The sequence below is a fragment of the Pongo pygmaeus genome, chromosome 23 (genome assembly GCF_028885625.2).
Source record: "Pongo pygmaeus isolate AG05252 chromosome 23, NHGRI_mPonPyg2-v2.0_pri, whole genome shotgun sequence".
In the NCBI taxonomy this organism is placed as follows: Eukaryota; Metazoa; Chordata; class Mammalia; order Primates; family Hominidae; genus Pongo; species Pongo pygmaeus.
In genome coordinates, this window is record NC_085931.1 from 57,781,781 (window position 1) to 57,799,564 (window position 17,784).

At 49.4% G+C, this 17,784-nt stretch overlaps 1 protein-coding gene across 3 annotated transcripts in view; it reads left to right on the forward strand.

Moving 5' to 3' along the window:
• The window catches only part of TBC1D22A (TBC1 domain family member 22A), a 421,784-nt gene that overhangs the window by 18,909 nt on the left and 385,091 nt on the right, over window positions 1–17,784 (forward strand). For all 3 annotated transcript variants that reach the window (XM_054469452.2, XM_054469457.2, XM_054469458.2), the window contains exons 2-4: window positions 11,052–11,108; window positions 12,035–12,375; window positions 15,945–16,121. In XM_054469452.2, coding sequence (XP_054325427.1) covers window positions 11,052–11,108; window positions 12,035–12,375; window positions 15,945–16,121 — 575 coding nt within the window. The remainder of the gene's footprint in view (window positions 1–11,051; window positions 11,109–12,034; window positions 12,376–15,944; window positions 16,122–17,784) is intronic.

Consider the following 17,784-nt stretch of genomic DNA (forward strand, 5'->3'; position numbering starts at 1 on the left):
CTGGACTCAAACGATATGCCCACCTTCGCCTCCCGAGGTGCTGGGATTGTAGGCCTGAGCCACCACGCCCAACCGCAGTTCTTGTGTCAGACCTTAGTTTACCTGCCTCCCCTACCATGGGTGTCCTTGGGTTCCCCTTACCAGTGGTGGCATTGCAGTTGCATCTCCCTGTGCCTATGCTGAAAAGGTGAGCTTTGGCCTCAATTCTGAGGGCTGTTTTTGGGGAGGGCATGGGGAGGTCTTTTTGGATGGGGGTCTTCTCCAGGGCACAGCCTCTTGGGGCATCTCTCTGCCGGCCCCTCCCTGGCCTGCCCTGGGGTATCTTGTCCCTTGTCCACGTTGTTCCACTTTCACCAGTGTGCGGCCTCTCCTGTCGTGGTTTAGAGCCTGTGACCCTTCGTCAGTGTTTGCTCATGCGCTCTTCCATCTGAGAGCCCCGGCTGTGTGTTGTAGGATCAGCAGGATGTGTACCCATTGACCAGAACACCCAACTAATGGCCCTTGCCTTGCTCACTACTAACCAGTTAGTCCTCCTCAAGTTTGGGGGCGATTAAATCTGTCATTTTCATGTGAAGCATGCTGAAGTGTGTTGTTCCGTGGTGATTTACGCTACAGACTTGTCATTCATGGTGGGACAAGTGGACTTGGACTTATTATTGTTATTATTATTTTTGAGATGGAGTCTCTGTCGCCTAGGCTGGTGTGCAGTGGCACGATCTTGGCTCACTGCAACCTCTGCCTCCTGGGTTCAAGCGATTCTCCTGCCTCAGCCTTCCGGGTAGCTGGGATTACAGGCGTGAGCCACCACGCCCGGCCGGACTTGGACTTATTTAAAGGTTGAATGAATGAGGCTGGTCAGCCATCTCGAGCCTTCCCTTCCTGACGTACCGGCCTTCCTGGGACACAGTGGGGTCAGGGAGGGGGCCCTTCCTGTCCTGCCTTCCATCTTTATGGAGATACCACTTACATACCACAGCGTTCGCCCATTTAAAGTGCTTGGTGTTTTTAGTATATTCACAGTTAGGCAGTCATTACTACAGTCAGTTTTAGAAAAATTTCATCACCACAGAGAGCAACGCTGTACCTGTTAGCATTCACTTCCCATTCTCTCCTCCCCACCCTTGGCAACCATGGGGCTACTGTCTGGCTCCAGGGATTTGCCTGTTCTGGATGTTGCATGTCAGTGGAATCATACAGTATGCGGCTTTTTGCATCTGGCTTCTCTCAGCTTCATGTTGTCAGGATTCACCCATGCTGTGTTGTGTACCAAGACTTCATTCCCTTTATGACCTAATATTACTCCATTGTGTTAGGCCACGTTGTATTGACCCATTTATCAGCTGGTGGACATTTGCCTCCACTCTTTGGCTGTTATGGATAATGCTGTACAAGGTTTTGGTGTGGATGTGTATTTTCATTTCTCTTGGGTATCCACCTCCGAGTCGAATTGCTGGGTCATGTGATAACTCCATGTAACCTTCTGAGGACCTGCCAAACTGTTTTCCACAGCAGCTGCCCATTTTTAATTCCCACTAGCAGTGTGTGAGGTTCTGGTCTCTCTGCATCCTCACCATCACGCTTTAGCATCTTTTTAATTTCTGCCATTCTGCTTGGTGTGAAGTGGTATCCGATGGTGGTTTTGATTTGTGTTTCTCTGATGGCTAATGATACTGAGCTTACTTTTTGAAAGATTCTGTTTACAGTGTCAAAAGAATGGGCAGACTTAGAGTTATCAGCACTGTGCCCCCGGGAGTCCTTCATGTTTTGACCCTTCTGGAGAGTAAGGTGATGCTCCAGCAGTGTGTCCGTGTCCAGGCCATGTACACCTCACCTTCACAGAACCAGAGTGATCTTTAAAAAGCTAGAAAGCGTTTCAGACATTCAGAAAGGGCACACAGGCTGATGTAATACAGAACACACTGTATCTCCATCCAGCATGGGAAAGAGGACAGTGCACACATGCAGTTGATGCCGCTGTGGGGTCTTTGCCTGAACTCAGCTGCTCCCTCCACACATTCTGAGTTTTGTGTTTCCATTCCCATGTGTGCAGGAGGAGTTTTTTTTTTTTTTTTACCACTCATATATGTATCAAAAATGATATACAGTATCATTTCGCATTTAAAAAAATTTTCATGAAGGATGTCACACTGTCAACTTGCTCTCCTCTTCAGTGTTCTGTTGATAACATTTATTTGGATTGGTTCTGGTGGTTCTAGTTCATTCACGTCTGCTTTGGTTAGTATTCCATTATATGTATGTATTCTGGCTTATGCGTTGTTCAGTCAATGGGCATCTAGGTTTATCTCAAAAAAAATTTTTTTTTATCTTTTTTAGCGTTATAGACACTGCTGAGCTCATCTCCTGTGTGCTTGTGCAAGGGTTTTCTAGGTTGTCTATCAAGAAGTGGAATTACGTCATGTGCATCTGCTTTTCATAAGGAATCACTAGGGTTCTCTTTAAAACAGTAGATTACTGCAGTGTTTCAAAGCAGTTTAATTCATTAAAAAGTTTATTGACTAATATCCTTTTTTTTTTTTTTTTTTTGTATACAAAGTCTTGCTTTGTTGCCCAGGCTGGAGTGCAGTGGTACGATCACAGCTCACTGCAACCTCAATCTCCTGGGCTCGTGTGAGTGGCAGGGGCTCCAGGCACATGCCACTGTGCCCGGCTAAGTTATTTCTTTGGTAGAGATGGGGTCTCCCTACGTTGCCCAGGCTACTCTTGAACTCCTGGTCTCAAGTGATCCTCCTGCCTCAGCCTCCCAAGTGCTGGGATTACAGGTGTGAGCCACCATACCTGGCCGGTTAATATACTTTTTTAAAGACAGATTTCATTATCTGAAATGAGGTAGGTGGGTATGTTGCCACATGTTCTTTTAAAATATCTTTAGTTGAAGTCTGCTTTTCTTTTTAGCTATGCAAAATCAAATAAAAGTGCAATTTTGATAAGATAAAATGGGGTTTCTTTAGTCTCAGTTGAACTTTGTTGGAACATTTTTTGCTTAGTAAACACACATGGTTTGCCTATGAAGAATTGATAAATTTCCGGCTGTCCCGGGAGGAAAAGCCTGTGGCCTGTGATAATGTGGCAGAGAGTTTTTTTGAAAAGGACGTGCAGATAGTGGCCAGTAAGCCAAGAAGCATGCTGGTTTTGAGCAGTAGAGATACATTGGGAAATGATAGGAAGAATGTAAACGTTCATATAAAGAGAGATTGATAATATTGATAAATGCTATTTGTAGGTCATGTCCCAGTATTCAGATTGCTGTGATATACGGTTATTTCATTTCATACATGTTCTTATTCCCATTTCCAGGATGAGAAAACGAAAACTCAGAGTACTTACTTGGTTAAAACTTTACCAGCTAGTAAGTGTTGGAGCTGGGCCTTGAACCTGGGCCTTTGATTCTTAAAGCTGAAAGCTTTCTACCAATGTCAGAGAGACATCCAAGACATTTCAGGAAAAGGACATGACAGATAGATTATGCTTGATCTAAGCAGGCTGTATCTTTTTTCCACCCCCTGCCATAGAGCAAGCATTTGATTCTGTTCATAGGTTTTGTGGGTCAGAAATTCACATAGGGCACAGTGGGATGTCTTGTCTCTTCTCCATGATGTCTGGGGCCTCACTAGGAAGACTTGAAGGCTGGGGCTGAAATTATAAGAAGGCTGATTCACTGCTTGTCTAGCGCTGATGCAGGCTGTCTGCTGGGCCTTCAGCTAGTGCTGTGGGTTGTAATGTGTACGTATGGGAGATCCTTGTGGCTAATTTTGGCATCTTTGGAGAATGGGTAGCTGGGTTCCAAGAGCGGGAACCCAAAAGGGCCAGGTAAAAGCTGTACTGACTTTAAAACATTATAATATCTTCCCTGAGATACAGATACAACACAATTCACCCACAATAGCCTTCACCCATTTAAGGTATATAATGCAGTGGTTTTTTTAGTGTCTTCAAAGAGTTGTGTAACTATCGCCACAATCAATTTTAGAGCATGTTTATTGCCTCTAGAAAACCTCGTGTGTCCTTTATCACCCCTGCCTTCCTCCCTGTTCTAGTCCCCAAGTAACCACTAATCTCCGTTCTCTGTATGTAGAATTGTCTATTCTAGGGATTTCAAATAAATGGAATAATATAATGCACATTTCTTTGGTAATTATCTTCTTTCACTGAGCATAATATTTTCAAGATTGATCTATGTTGTAGCTTGTTCAGTACTTTTGTTTTGTTTTGAGGCAAGGTCCTGCTCTGTGGCCCGGGCTAGAGAGTGCAGTTTTGCCAGCATGGCTTACTGCAGCGTTGATCTCAACCTCCTGGGCTCAAGTGATTCTCCTGCTTCAGCCTCCCATGTAGCTGGGACCACAGACATGCATCATCATGCCTGGTTAATTTTTTGATTTTTGGTAGAGATCGAGGTCTCACTTTGTTGCCCAGACTGGTCTTTAACTCCTGGGCTCAAGTGATCCTCCTCACCTTGGCCTCCCAAAGTGCTGGATTACAGGCATGAGCTACCTCCCATCCTTGTCTGTTTCCTGAGCTTAGGGGCAAAATATTCAGCCTTTCACCATTAAGTATGATGTTAACTATGAGTTTTTTGTAGATATCCTTTATCAGGATGAAGATTACCTTTGATTCCTAGTTTGTTGATAATTTTTACAATGAAGGAGTATTGAATTTTATCATATGCTTTTTCTGCATCTATTTAGATGATCATGTGGTTTTTGTCCTCTATGCTATTAATATAGTGTATTGCACTAATTGATTTTTGGTTATTAAATCAACCTTGCATTTCTTGGATAAATTCCACTTGATTATGATATGTAATCCCTTTTTATGTGTTGTTGGATTTGGTTTGCTAGTATTTTGGGTTTTTATATGTATATTCATAAGAGATACTGGTTTGTAGCTTTCTTTCTTTGTGATGTCTTTGCTTGATTTTGGTATCAGGGTAGTACTTGCCTCATAGAATGAGTTGGGAAATATTACCTCCTTTTCTAGGTTTTGGAAGGATTTATGAAGGATTGGTATTAATTCTTCTTTATCTATTTGGTAGAATTTACCAGTGAATCCCTCTGGGCTTGGACTTTTCTTTGTGCCTAGTGTTTTCATTACTAATTTAGCCTCTTTATTTTTATTTTTTGTTTTTTTGAGACAGGGTCTTGCTCTGTTGCCCACACTGGAGCGCAGTAGTGCCGTCATGGGTCACTGTAACCTCGAATTCCTGGGCTCAAGTGATCCTCCCACATCAGCCTTCTGAGTAGCTGGGACTACAGGTGTGTGCCACCATGCCCACTAGTTTTTTGGTTTTTAGTAGATGAGGTCCTGCTTTGTTGGCCAGGCTGGTCATGAACTCCTGGGGTTCAAGTGATCCTTGGCTTCCCAAAGTGCTTGATTTCAAGCGTGAGCCAGTGTGCCCGCCTCTAATTCAGCCTCTTTCCATGTTGTGTATCCAGTCATATTTCCTCCTGCTCTTTGAGTAAGTTTCAGTTGTGTGTATTGTTCTGGGAATTTGTGCATTATATCTAATTAATCTTATTTGTTGGTGTACAGTTGTTCATAATATTCTCATAATTCTTTTTATTTCTGTAAGGTTGATAATAATGTCTTTTCCATCATTTCTGACTTTAGTAATTTAAGTCTTCCCGTTTTTCTTTTAGTCAGTCTAGCTAAAGTTTTGTCAATTTTATTCATCTACTCAGAGAACCATCTCTTGGTTTTGTTCATTTTCCTTGTATTTCAGGAAATAACCAGACCAGCAGCTTTCTGTGTCTCCCTGGAGTCCTGCTGTGGTTCTGGGAGTTGCCTCTCCTCTCTTTCTGTTGAGTGGCCCGGCCAGTGCGTGTGGGGGCTCCTGCGTCTCCCTCTCCTCTCTTTCTGTTGAGTGGCCCGGCCACTGCATGTGGCGGCTCCTGCGTCTCCCCTTCACCAGAGTATCTCTGCCTTTACCTGTTTGGCATTTCCATGTAACATTTCTTTTGAAAGGTTGGTTTACTGCTAAAGTACTGGCTTTCATACAGTGAAACCCCACAGAACAAAACTGGAGTTGCATGCATTAACATTGATACATAAAGAACAATCTTGAGGGAACATCTAGTTGCAGAAAGATACATATGTATGAAATGATAACAATGTAAACTTTGCAAATGTGCGGCATAATACTGTATGTTGCCTAGAGATCCACGTCGCTTCAATAATAGTATAAACTCTTATATGGAAATGGAAAATGTCAAATACAGGTTGGTAGCCACCTCAGAGGAGGTAGGTAGAGAACCAGAATGGGGAGGGTTTCAACTCTATTATATGACAAAATGTTGGAATTTGGTGGAAGTGAATCTCTGGGTGGTGTCTGTGTGGTTATTCCTTATGTCCTGTATGTCACTAAGCTGGCTTTGCAGCCTGCCAGGGGTGGGTGACCTTGGGCAGGCTACTTTTTTTTTTTTTTTTTTTCTGGGACGGAGTCTTACTCTGTCGCCCAGGTTGGAGTGCAGGGGCGTGATCTCGGCTCACTGCAAGCTCTGCCTCCCGGGTTCACACCATTCTTCTGCCTCAGCCTCCCGAGTAGCTGGGACTATAGGCGTCCGTCACCACTACCGGCTAATTTTTTGTATTTTTAGTAGAGACGGGGTTTCACTGTGTTAGCCAGGATGGTCTCGATCTCCAGACCTCATGATCCGCCTGCCTTAGCCTCCCAAAGTGCTGGGATTACAGGCGTGAGCCACCACGCCCGGCCAGGCAGGCTACTTTCTTAAGCTTTCTGTCCCTCAGTTTTTCCACCTTTAGAATGGGAAGAGTAATGATATCTGCCTTATTGGGTTGCAAAGATTAAAGGAGTTAACACATTAAGAGTTTAGAATAATGCTTATCTCTGTTAGCTGCTACTATTATTCTCTATGTTTTATTGCTTGCAGTATTGGTAGTAAAAAAGAAACGGCATGTTGAGCAAATCCGGAGGCTGTTGAGAGTGGTTGGAGCTGAGCAGTGGCACGCGGCGTGGTGGTCACAGGACTGTTCCTTCACTTTTCTGTGTGTTTCATTCCTTTGGTAAAAGTATCCAGCACCAGCCCCACTGGGACCCGCCTGTGGTTCATGCCACAGGGCGTCTGTGTCCTCAGCACCCAGGACAGTGCCTGCCACATAGGTCCTTCCTGGTTGAGAGGAGGGATCAGCGCTTTGCTTTCAGGTTATCTTCAGTTTGAAACTGAAACTCACTCTGATGTATGCAGAAATAAATGTGATGTTTGTCATTTGGATGCTGACTTTAGAATTTTCTTCTGAAATCGTATATTTCTCCTTATTGGCTTTTTTTTGGGAAGGAGAAGTCATAACAAACCCTTCAAGGGGCCAAACTCTTTTGAATTCCTTTCTCTTCTCTGGGTTTCCAATCTTCCTCTGTGGAGTGAGGGGTGGGACTGGGCTCCTGGGCCTTTTGAAGGAAGGCCGGGTGTGGGCTCATGTTTCTGCTCACTGTGGTGACAGACCCCTGGCTGCCACTTTGATGTCCCACTGATTCCACTGCTCCTGGCCTTCAGATCAGGTGCGTGCTGTTTTGTTTGTCTCAACCTTCTGCTAGCCACTTTTCCTAGTTCTAAGTGTGATTTTTTTTCTTAAGGAATCTTCCTTCTTTTCTTTTTCTTTCTTTCTTTTTTTTTTTTTTTTTTTGAGACAGAGTCTCGCTGTCGCCCAGGCTGGAGTGCAGTGGCGCAATCTCGGCTCACTACAAGCTCTGCCTCCTGGGTTCGTGCCATTCTCCTGCCTCAGCTTCCCAAGTAGCTGGGATTACAGGCACGTGCCACCATGCCCGGCTAATTTTTTGTATTTTTCATAGAGACGGGGTTTCACTGTGTTAGCCAGGATGGTCTCGATCTTCTGACCTCATGATCCGCCCGTCTCGGCCTCCCAATAAGACTGGGTTTCTATACTCCTGTGGCATGCTCTTGTAGGAATTATCACAGAACATTCAAAATGCCAGTTGAAGTTTTGCTTTTGTAAGTAAACTGTAAGGGCCGGAATAGTTTGGACGTGTTGTGCTTATCTTTGCCTCCCCAGTGCCCTGTCCGAGAGTCAGAATCGAAAAAATGTTTGTCAAGTTTTGCTGAAAAATCTTAGAATATAAAAGTAAACATTTGGTATAATTAATATATTGTGCTGCAGGCATAGGATTGGGATACCAAATAGAAGCTGAGTGGGAAACTGAAAAATGACCCAATGTAATATTTTAACGTTAAAGATGATGTTCTCAAAGCAGTGGGTGAAAGGAGAGGTTGCTGAATAAATGACGTTTGAACTCTTCTTTATTTTTTTTTAAAGTTTCCTACTAAACACTATATAGCAAAATAAAATAAATTCTAGGTGGATTGAAAACTTAAGGGTAGGAACGAGCCCTCTAGAAGGATGAAACTAGCACACAGTAGCATGTTTATGCACTCTCGGAAGAGGTAGACCTTTCCAAGTGTCGTCCCCAAAGTGGAATCACGAGGAAAGGACGCAAGAGTGGCTCAGCCTCCCAGACCAAGGAAAACAGATTGGCCACCACCATTGTCTTTCTGTGACTGCTCTAGCAAATCATCACAAATTTACTGGCTTACAGCAAACATGGTATCTTAGAGTTCTAGAGTTTGCAAGTCTGACGTGGGTCTCACTGGGCTAACACCAAGGTGTTGGCGGGGCTGGTTCCTTCTGAAAGCTCCAGGGGAGAGCGTTTTCCCTGCTCTCTCCAGCTCCAGGAAGCCGCCCGCATTCCTTGGCATACGTCCCCCTTTCTCCACGTACAGAGTCAGCCATGTTGCATTTGTGTGACCTTCCGTGGTCTCTTCTGCCTCTGACCACAGCCAGGAAGGTTCTCTGCTTTTGAGTACTCGTGATTAGATTGTGCCCACCAGGAGTGCCCAGGATGGTCTCCCACCTCAGGGTTCGTATTCTTAATTGCATCTGCAAAGTCCCCTTTACCATGTAAGGCGACGTAGTCACAGGTTCTGGGCATTAGGATGTGGACGTCTTGGGTGGGGGCCATTGTTCTGCTGACCACACCACCAGAACGACTAAGAAGGAATGCTCCGTTTACAAGGTTTTTTTTACAAAGCAGTGAGAAAGTGGTGAGCACCTCATTAGAAAATGGACAAAAGGGTATGAGCAGACAGTTTACAAAAAGAAGAGGTACAAATGAACAAAATAAAAAAAAATGTTTGACCTCACTAATGAATGAAAAGGCACATAGCTGACATGGAGACCACTGTTCTCCTGCTGAATGGGCAGTGGTGTGTGGTGTTGACACTGCTGGTGGGATATGAACCATGGCTCTTCAGCAGTGTGGACTAGTGGCCTTTCTAATGTGTGCTTTATGTCCCAAGCTTTCCATTTCTGGGAGTTTATCCCCAAGAGGTTATCATAGTTGTGTGGAGATATTTGTCTCCAAATATCTTTATTACTTTTTTGTAATCACTATTTTATTTTATTTTTTAGAGACAGGGTCTCACTCTGTAACCCAGATTGGAGTGCAGTGGTGCATTCTTGGTTCACTGCAACCTCCACCTCCCAGGCTCAAGTGATCATCCGACCATTTTTTTGTAATCACTTATTTTATTTTATTTTTTTGAGACAGGGTCTCGCTCTGTAACCCAGGTTGGAGTTCAGTGGTGCAATCTTGGCTCACTGCAACCTCAGCCTCCCAAGTAGCTGGGACCACAGGCTTATGTCACCACGCCCAGCCAATTTTTTTTGTATTTTTTGTACAGACACGGTTTCGCCATGTTGCCCAGGCTGGTCCTAAACTCCTGAGCTCAAGCGATCCACCCACCTTGGCCTCCCAACATTGCCAGTATTGCCTTCAACAAACAGAGATTCGTTTATTTCCTGTGTCTGGTAGTCTGTGGTGAGCAGCGCAGGGTTGGGCAGCAGCTCAAAGCCATCACAACCCCATGCTCTTTCCTGCCTGTCTGCGCTGCTGCCCTTCATGGTGGCATCTTCACTCACGCATGATGGCTGAGGTCCCAGGCCTTACCTCTGTGTTCCAGGTGGAAAAAAAGGGAGAGAAGCTAGGGGCCAAAGGGGTGCTAGCTAAGCCTGTTTTTTTTTTTTTTTTTTTTTCAGAAAAGTTAAAACCCGCATTTATTTCTTGCTGGCTGTGAGAAATAAATGTGTGTCACAGGGCCAGCCGTGGCTGAAGTCAGCCAAAGGAGCAAAGGCTTCTGGGTAGAGGTTGATCAGTCAACCAACAGTGTCTGCCATGTGGGGTATTTCATTTCCATCAGTTTTCTGAATTTGCTCTGATGAATATAAGACTTTTATAATAAAACTGTTAAGTCTTTTTCTTTTTGAGATGGAGTCTTGCTTTGTCACCCAGGCTGGAGTGCAGTGGCACGATCTCGGCTCATTGCAACCTCTGCCTCCTGGGTTCAAGCCATTCTCCTGCCTCAGCCCCCCCAGTAGCTAGGATTACAGGCATGTACCACCAAGCCCGGCTAATTTTTGTATTTTTAGTAGAGATGGGGTTTCACCATGTTTGCCAGGCTGGTCTCCAACTCCTGACCTCAGGTGATCCGCCCGCCTCGGCCTCCCAAAGTGCTGGGATTACAGGCGTGAGCCACCGCACCAAGCCTGTTAAATCTTTTAAAAAATTATATTTATCTTTTGCAATTCTGCATTCAATTTCAGACAAAATGATGGCAGGTGAGAATTCCCAGATGGGCGTTTCTTCGAGTTTTTAGTCTGTGGGCAGAGGCTGCAGTCCCTTCATTGCACTCCCAGACACCCTCATCACCGTGTGGATGCCCGAGGGTCTGTGGTGGTGCTTGTCGGGCTGAGGCCCATTCTCAGGGACGGGCTGACTGCCCTGCTTGGGTGGGATGTGGGGTGTGGGCTTGTATGGTGCCACTTATCCCTTCTGAACTGGGCCCTCAGGACCCCGGGTGGCTGCAGGGGGGCCTGCGACAGCCGATGAGGAGCTGCTTCCTTCAGTCCTGTGGGTTCCTGGGAGCCCACCTTTTCGGCCGAGCTGGTGGTGGGCTCTTGGGAAGGCAGGAGAGAGGCTCACTGGTTTTCCTTTTCTTTTCCATCAGCATCCAGCACGTGTATGGCGCTCAACACCCCCCCTTTGATCCACTGTTACATGGCACGTAAGTGACGTTCCAACCTCACTTGGCGTCTCGGCTCTGATATGGGAGGGCTGGGGCAACCCCGGTCTTCCTGCTTCCTTCCTGCTCCCAGGCATTCCTGAGGGAGGAGACTGGTTTCTCATTCAGCCACACTGATCAAGCAGTCGCTTTGTGTGAGACACTGTGCACCCCATGCTACGCATCCCAGTGAAGACGGCAGATGTGGGAGACACAGCCTGATGTGGGGAGGTGGGGGAGCCCTGGGGAGAGCCAGGAGCCAGCATCCTTTAGCCACGGGCAGCCTGGCTGCAGGCCATTCATGCTGGCTTGTCCTTTCCCTTCCTCCTTCCCGCATTCTCCACCAGCTGCTGGAGCCTGGCCCTGGCCTGTCCTGGCCCCTCCACAGCAGGCGGGAACGCAGAGTGTGGGGCTTGTGCTGGGCTGTTGTGACCCTGCAGGACTGCACCTGTCTGACAAGTTTCTCACGTGAGGTGGGGCCGATGTTGTGTGTTGTCATATTTTGGGGGAATCTTGTTTAAAAGATTGCGTGTCTTCAAATCCACATACCATAGGCCTGCACCCTGCACAGGCGCTCCTGGCCCACACCCCTCACTGCTGGGCAGGAGCCTTGCTGGGATTCGGGGAAGGCGCCCCAGGCACTGGCCAGAGTGAGCTGGGGTGGTCCTGCAGGGTATCACCATGTGGCCCTGCGCCTCCTCCCAGGTGGCCTTCCTGGAGCCCCCTCCCTCTCCTGCCACTGAGTCCTCATGGGCTTCGCCTGCTCTTCTTTTGGCTGTCTCTGTGAATTGTGTTTGCTTTTTCGCTCACTATTGCTAGATCGAAGCTGAACACTTCTATGCCTGTCTTTTCACCTGGGAATTCTTTCCTGGCTGGTTTTGGGTGAAGCCTTCGAGCATGTACGAGTAAAGACTGCCTTTGCATTGCAGTTTGCTCAGGTCCACGGCCAAGATGCCCACCACACCAGTGAAGGCCAAGCGGGTCAGCACCTTCCAGGAGTTTGAGAGCAATACCAGCGATGCCTGGGACGCTGGGGAGGACGATGACGAGCTCCTGGCCATGGCGGCGGAGAGCCTGAACTCCGAGGTGGTCATGGAGACGGCCAACCGTGTGCTGCGTAACCACAGCCAGCGGCAGGGGCGGCCCACACTGCAGGAGGGGCCAGGGCTTCAGCAGAAGCCCAGGCCCGAGGCAGAGCCGCCCTCACCCCCCAGCGGCGACCTCCGGCTGGTGAAGTCTGTCAGTGAGAGCCACACGTCCTGTCCTGCAGGTATGATGGGAGGACTGAAGAGATGGTCTGGGTTTCTGGCCAAGCTAAGAAAGCGGCCAGAGCACACTCACTGTGGGAGAAGCAGTGGGTTCCCATCCTCATTTGTAGCAGGCCCCCTGGCCCACGAGATCCCTTATGGTTCTCTTCCAAGGATAGGGGGGTGGGCTGCGCTCTTTCCTGGGGCACCCAAGTGCTTTCTTCTGTCTTAGCTAGGTATGTCTCTCCTCCGAGTGGAGTGGAGGCTTCTGTCCTAGCTAAGTGCATCTCTCCTCCGAGTGGAGTGGAGGCACCAGGCTGTTGTGGGCTGGCCGTGAGAGGGCCACAGGGGAGCAAGTGCCTGGGGACACTGTCTCCCTCCTAACTCCACCAGCTTGTGATGGTTCCATGGGTGACATCGCCAGCCGCGGGGTCAGGCCCCTGCATGTTTGGGGGCTGGCGCTCTAGGCAGCTTACAGGATTACTGCCAGGGGTGCATACACGTGGGCTCAGATCTGTAGGGGCTGGGAGTCTGACTTTTGGGTCGGCCACATTTGCATTCTGACCCCCTCGGGTGGGGTCATGTCTGGTGCCATGTGTATGGCACTGGTGCACAGCAGCTGTTCTTGAGGCTGTTTCTGTGACTGCTGCTCTTGGTGTGTTGCAGGCCATCACGTCTGTGATGGAAAAGCTGCACGGTCGTGTGATGAACCCACCGTGGGCCGCGGGCACTGTTTTCAGAGCTTGGGATACCCCACTGGATAGACTGAGATACATCTGTGCCCTGTGGAAAGTCCATTCTTGTGAGAGGGACAGATGCGGCACTGCCCACAGCCAGCAAGGGGGCACAGAGCGTGCTGGGAGGCAGCAGGTGCCACGGTCAAGAGAGGCAGAGAATGGGGTGGGAACGCGGTGGCCGTGAGAGCAGTGGGGAGCAGGTGTCATCTTAAACGGGGAGGTCAGGGTGTCTTCACGTCAGCGGTGCTGTTGGGAGGCAGGGGGTGAGGGGCAGGGGCAAGGGCCAGCTGGGGCGGCCTCAGGCCGTCATAGATACCTCCCTCCAGGGTCTTCTGGGGGCTAGGGTGCTCTCCCCACATTTCCAGTTGAGAAGATGGAGATTGTTAGAGTGGCCTGAGGTTACCCTGCAGAACTAGGTTTCATACCTAGATCTAATTTTTAAAACCACTTTCTAGGAATTGATTAACTTCTAAAATGTTACAGCCCTCATTAGTTGAGAGTACTGTGCGTGATTTCATTTGATCAGTTTTCTTTTTGGAGTCTAATAAATTTTAAAGTCTTTGAACTTGTAAGTGGAAATCTGGTGATGGCCTTTGCGGGAGGCTTGGAAACCTGGTGACTGACTGAAGCATGCACTGACCGCCTCCTGCAGGCCCAGTCCTGGGCAGCGCCCTTCAGCCTGTGGCAGAGTCAGAGTTGGCAGGATCCCTGGCTTCATCTGCTCATGGGTGGTGCTGACATTGAAGTTCTGTGAGCCTCTCAGCACCCCACCCCCTGCCCCCAAGATGCAGGACACTGTCAGGCTGAGAGTGGCCAGGACCGCAGGACCACACGGTGTGTGGCTGGGGGATCTGACAAGAGGCAGGCTCAGGCTGCGACCAGCTGGGGTCGGAGAGCTGTGAGATGTCACCCTGGGATGGCCTCATCCTGGAAGAGCCAAGCAAAGGATGCTCCAGGCAGCTTGCGCTGGGAGAAGGGGGCCCATGACCTCGTTGCCTTGTGCTCCCACCTGCCTGCCTTGGAGTTGGCCATCTTTCCTCTGTTTGCTTCCTGGGCAAGCTTTTTTTGAGCACTTCAGTATAGTGACAATGATACCATATATTGATCATTTACTATGTGGCAGGTACAGTATCAACTCCCTGTGACACTAAACTCATTAAACTTTGCAGCAACACTAGGACATGGACTTATGGGTCCTGCTCAGGAGTGAGTGGCCCCTTTCGTGTCCTGACGAAGCCACATCAGTCATTTCTAAAGATCACAGGGAAGTCCAGCTGAGCACCTTTAATTCTGGGACTCAGTGCACAGCTGCTCTTCCTGCTGAATATTGACTCTGAGGAACTGTAAGTGCTGCTGAAGCAGGAGCCTCTGAAGGAGGGAGAGGGGGCACTGTCACCCGCGGTCCTCCCCTCTGCTCAGGTGCTGGTTCTCAGCCCTCTCTGCAGTAAGGCCGGCAGCGGAAACTCTGGAGCCAGACGCCGTGGGCTGGAGCCCCAGCCCACTGCTTGGTGTGCGGCTGCTACAAAATAGGAATCACAGCAAGGGCGCTGAGGCTGGTGGGAGGAGATCCTCCTGGGGGTTGGGGGGATTCAGGGAGAGTGGGCAGCGGAGATGGGGGAGGAGACAGGGCGGTACTCTGAAGTCTGTGCCCCCACTTTAGCATACTTTTCTGGAAATTTAACTGGGCCACATTCTGCCCAGAGGCCATAGGTTGCCTGGCTCCTGGATAGCCTGAGGGTTTCTGTGTGAATTATTTTCCCCCACTCCCAGGTTGTGAAGGAAATGGGTGCGCTCTGTGGGAAGGAGGGCGCTGGGGAGTGCGGCTGCTACCTCCTTGCTCCAGTGGCTGTTGGAGTGGATGTCAGCCCGTTCTGGAGTTTATTTTTCACTCTACTTTAATGTTCAGTTTTTGAAAAATGAGATAGCTAGATAGGATTTAGACCCAGGAGTCTGGAGCCTTTCCCAGCCTCTGCTTGTTGGTCTCAGATGGCCGTGTTGAGTGATCTGAGGGCCTTAGGGTCGTCCCTTGGGCTGACCCGGTCCCGGGTTGCTGGGTGGAACGTGCTGTCTCACCACCTGCTTGGGTCCCCGTGGGCCTATCTATCTTGGGGGTCAATGGGGCCTTGGTGGGCAGCAGCAGAGGGCGGGAGGGAGGGTGGGCAGCTTGTACTCTAGTGCCACCGTGGTCACTGCCTGTAGTGGGGTCTGGGAAGGTGCCATCCTTCACCTGTCTGGCTTCCTTTGTTTCCTTGGGATGAGGGTCCCTGTGGGACCTTCCTCCCAGGGCACTGGTGAGACCAGGGAGGGCCAGGCAGGTGGCAGGGTTGGGCATGCTCTTGAGACGGCAGGTGAGTGCCTTCGCAGCACCCTGGTTCCTGCTGTGTCCCCACCGTTGCCTCCCATCCTCAGCACCTCTGCAGGCTTTCTCCTTTCCCTCACGGTAACTGGTGGGCTTGCCCTCCACACTCAGGCCTGGCTGACCCGAGGGCACCGTCCTGCACAGACCCTCTGGGTCATGTCACCTGGGCAGGCCCTGATCCGCCACCCCAGGCACTGGTGGGAGCCTGACCTCCACACAGCCCGAGGGGCCCTGGAGTTTTCTGGCTGTCATTGTGTTGCTTTTATGCGAGGTGGTCCATTTCGTTGATGAATAATACTCTGCCAGAGGCGAGTGAATTTCAAAAGTGTCAGTTACATGTTATTGCTCAAGAAACCAAGGTCCCCACTGCTCAGTGATGGGAAGAAGGGACCGTTGTGACCCAACAGCATTCACAAAGGGACAGTGGCACAGCAAGGAGGAACATGCGGTCGGGAGGAGCGCCCTCACCCTCACCCCCATTCTCTCACCCCTGCAGAAAGTGCCAGCGATGCCGCCCCTCTGCAGAGGTCCCAGTCTCTCCCACACTCGGCCACCATCACGCTGGGTGGCACATCCGACCCCAGCACCCTCAGCAGCTCAGCACTGAGTGAAAGAGAGGCCTCCCGGCTCGACAAGTTCAAGCAGCTGCTTGCCGGCCCCAACACGGACCTTGGTAAGCACCCTGTCCTCTGGAGGACACACACAGACATTTCTTGCTGTTTCTGAAACAGATCACATCTTAAAGGATTCCACGTATGCTTATGTAACGCACACGCGTCCGTGTGTAATTTGCCTTGCAGGAAGGTGATGTTTTCGTGTAATATTTTCAAGTCAGTAAGTCACTAAGGTAGTAGCAATTTGTGCTTTAGACACGTTTTGTTAATGTCTTTCCTATGCAATTTGAAAATGTATTTTGCGTTCCTTTTTGTTTTCTTTTTTTAAAATTTGAGACAAGGTCTTACTCTGTTGCCTGGCTGGAGTGCAGTGGTGCGATCATAGCTCACTGCAACCTGGAATTCCTGGGCTCAAGCAATCCTCCTGCCTCAGCTTCCCGAGTATGTGGGACTACAGGATTGTGCTACCACGCTCACCAGATTTTTTTCAATTTTTTCTGCAGATACGGGTCTCCCTATGTTGCCCAGGCTGGTCTTGAACTCCTAGTCTTAAGAGATCCTCCTGCCTCAGCCTCACAAAGCACTGGGCTTATAGGCGTGAGCCACCACGCCTGGCCCATTCTGTTTTCTTGTTGTCCCATTTGCACTCTTTATTATTGCTGCCCTTGGTGAGCCCTTCGAGGCTGGCCAGGTGGACATCCTTGTTCTTGACAGTATTCTGAAGACAGTGGATCGTGGGAGCACAGCGCTGGTGACTATCAACTCCAATCTGCTGGTTTTGTACTTTTCTATCATGGGGCTGGCAGTCATCGGAGGGTGACAGGCTGTGAGCCCTGCAAGGGGGCAGGGGTGAGGCTGGGGCAGAGGGGCAGGCCCACAGGGCAGAGCACAGTCACCAGCGTGACTCTTCCTGCGCGAGTTGCTTCCAGGCACATGCAGTGCCCACGTGGACTGCCGTGGCCAGGCTCTGTGGAATGCACTTGCTTTGAGTTCCTGCGGTGGAATTCCTGCTGAATCCACGTCCTTCCTTTCCGTATCTCATCTTTGTGGAGTGCCACTCTGGCTAGGTGTTTGCTAGACGCTGGAGCTCTCGGGAGGACTGGAATGTGGCCTTGGTCATGAGATTGCTTCATTGAGGGGACAAACCTGTATGAGACAGTTATGGCCGGTGTCACTGTGGCACCGGAGGTGCAACGCCTGGCTTGGCCAGGAGGTGGCGAGTGGTGCATGCGGATGGGCCTCCGGGAGCCACGCAGGAGCCGTGCAGGGGCCATACGGGAGCTTGCGGCAGCCGGGCCTTCACGCTCAGGCCCAGGGCAGGGAGAGGGTTTCCGGCCAGAAGCAGCGGTTCAAAGGGCATGGCTGAAGCTGTGTTCCCGAGGCTGGGGAGGGCTCTTGGAAGCTCTCCTGGCTAGAAGGACACAGCTCTGAGTAGAGTTCTCAAAGTGGGTGGTTGTTTCTTCCTTATGTTTGTTTTTTTGAAACAGCAACACTTTCATGTGTTATAACATGACACAGCACAGCAGGGTGTACGTGAAAACGAGGCCTGTCCCAGCCTCCACCTTCCCTTCCTTTGCACAGCTCCAGGCGTCTCCTTCCAGTGATGGCCCATGCATCTGTTGTTTTAAGCGTTTCATGTTGATGCAGTTGAAACTTGCAGAACAGTTGGCGAGAATAGTGCCAACAACTCCCATATGCTCTGCACCCAGAGTCACCAATTGT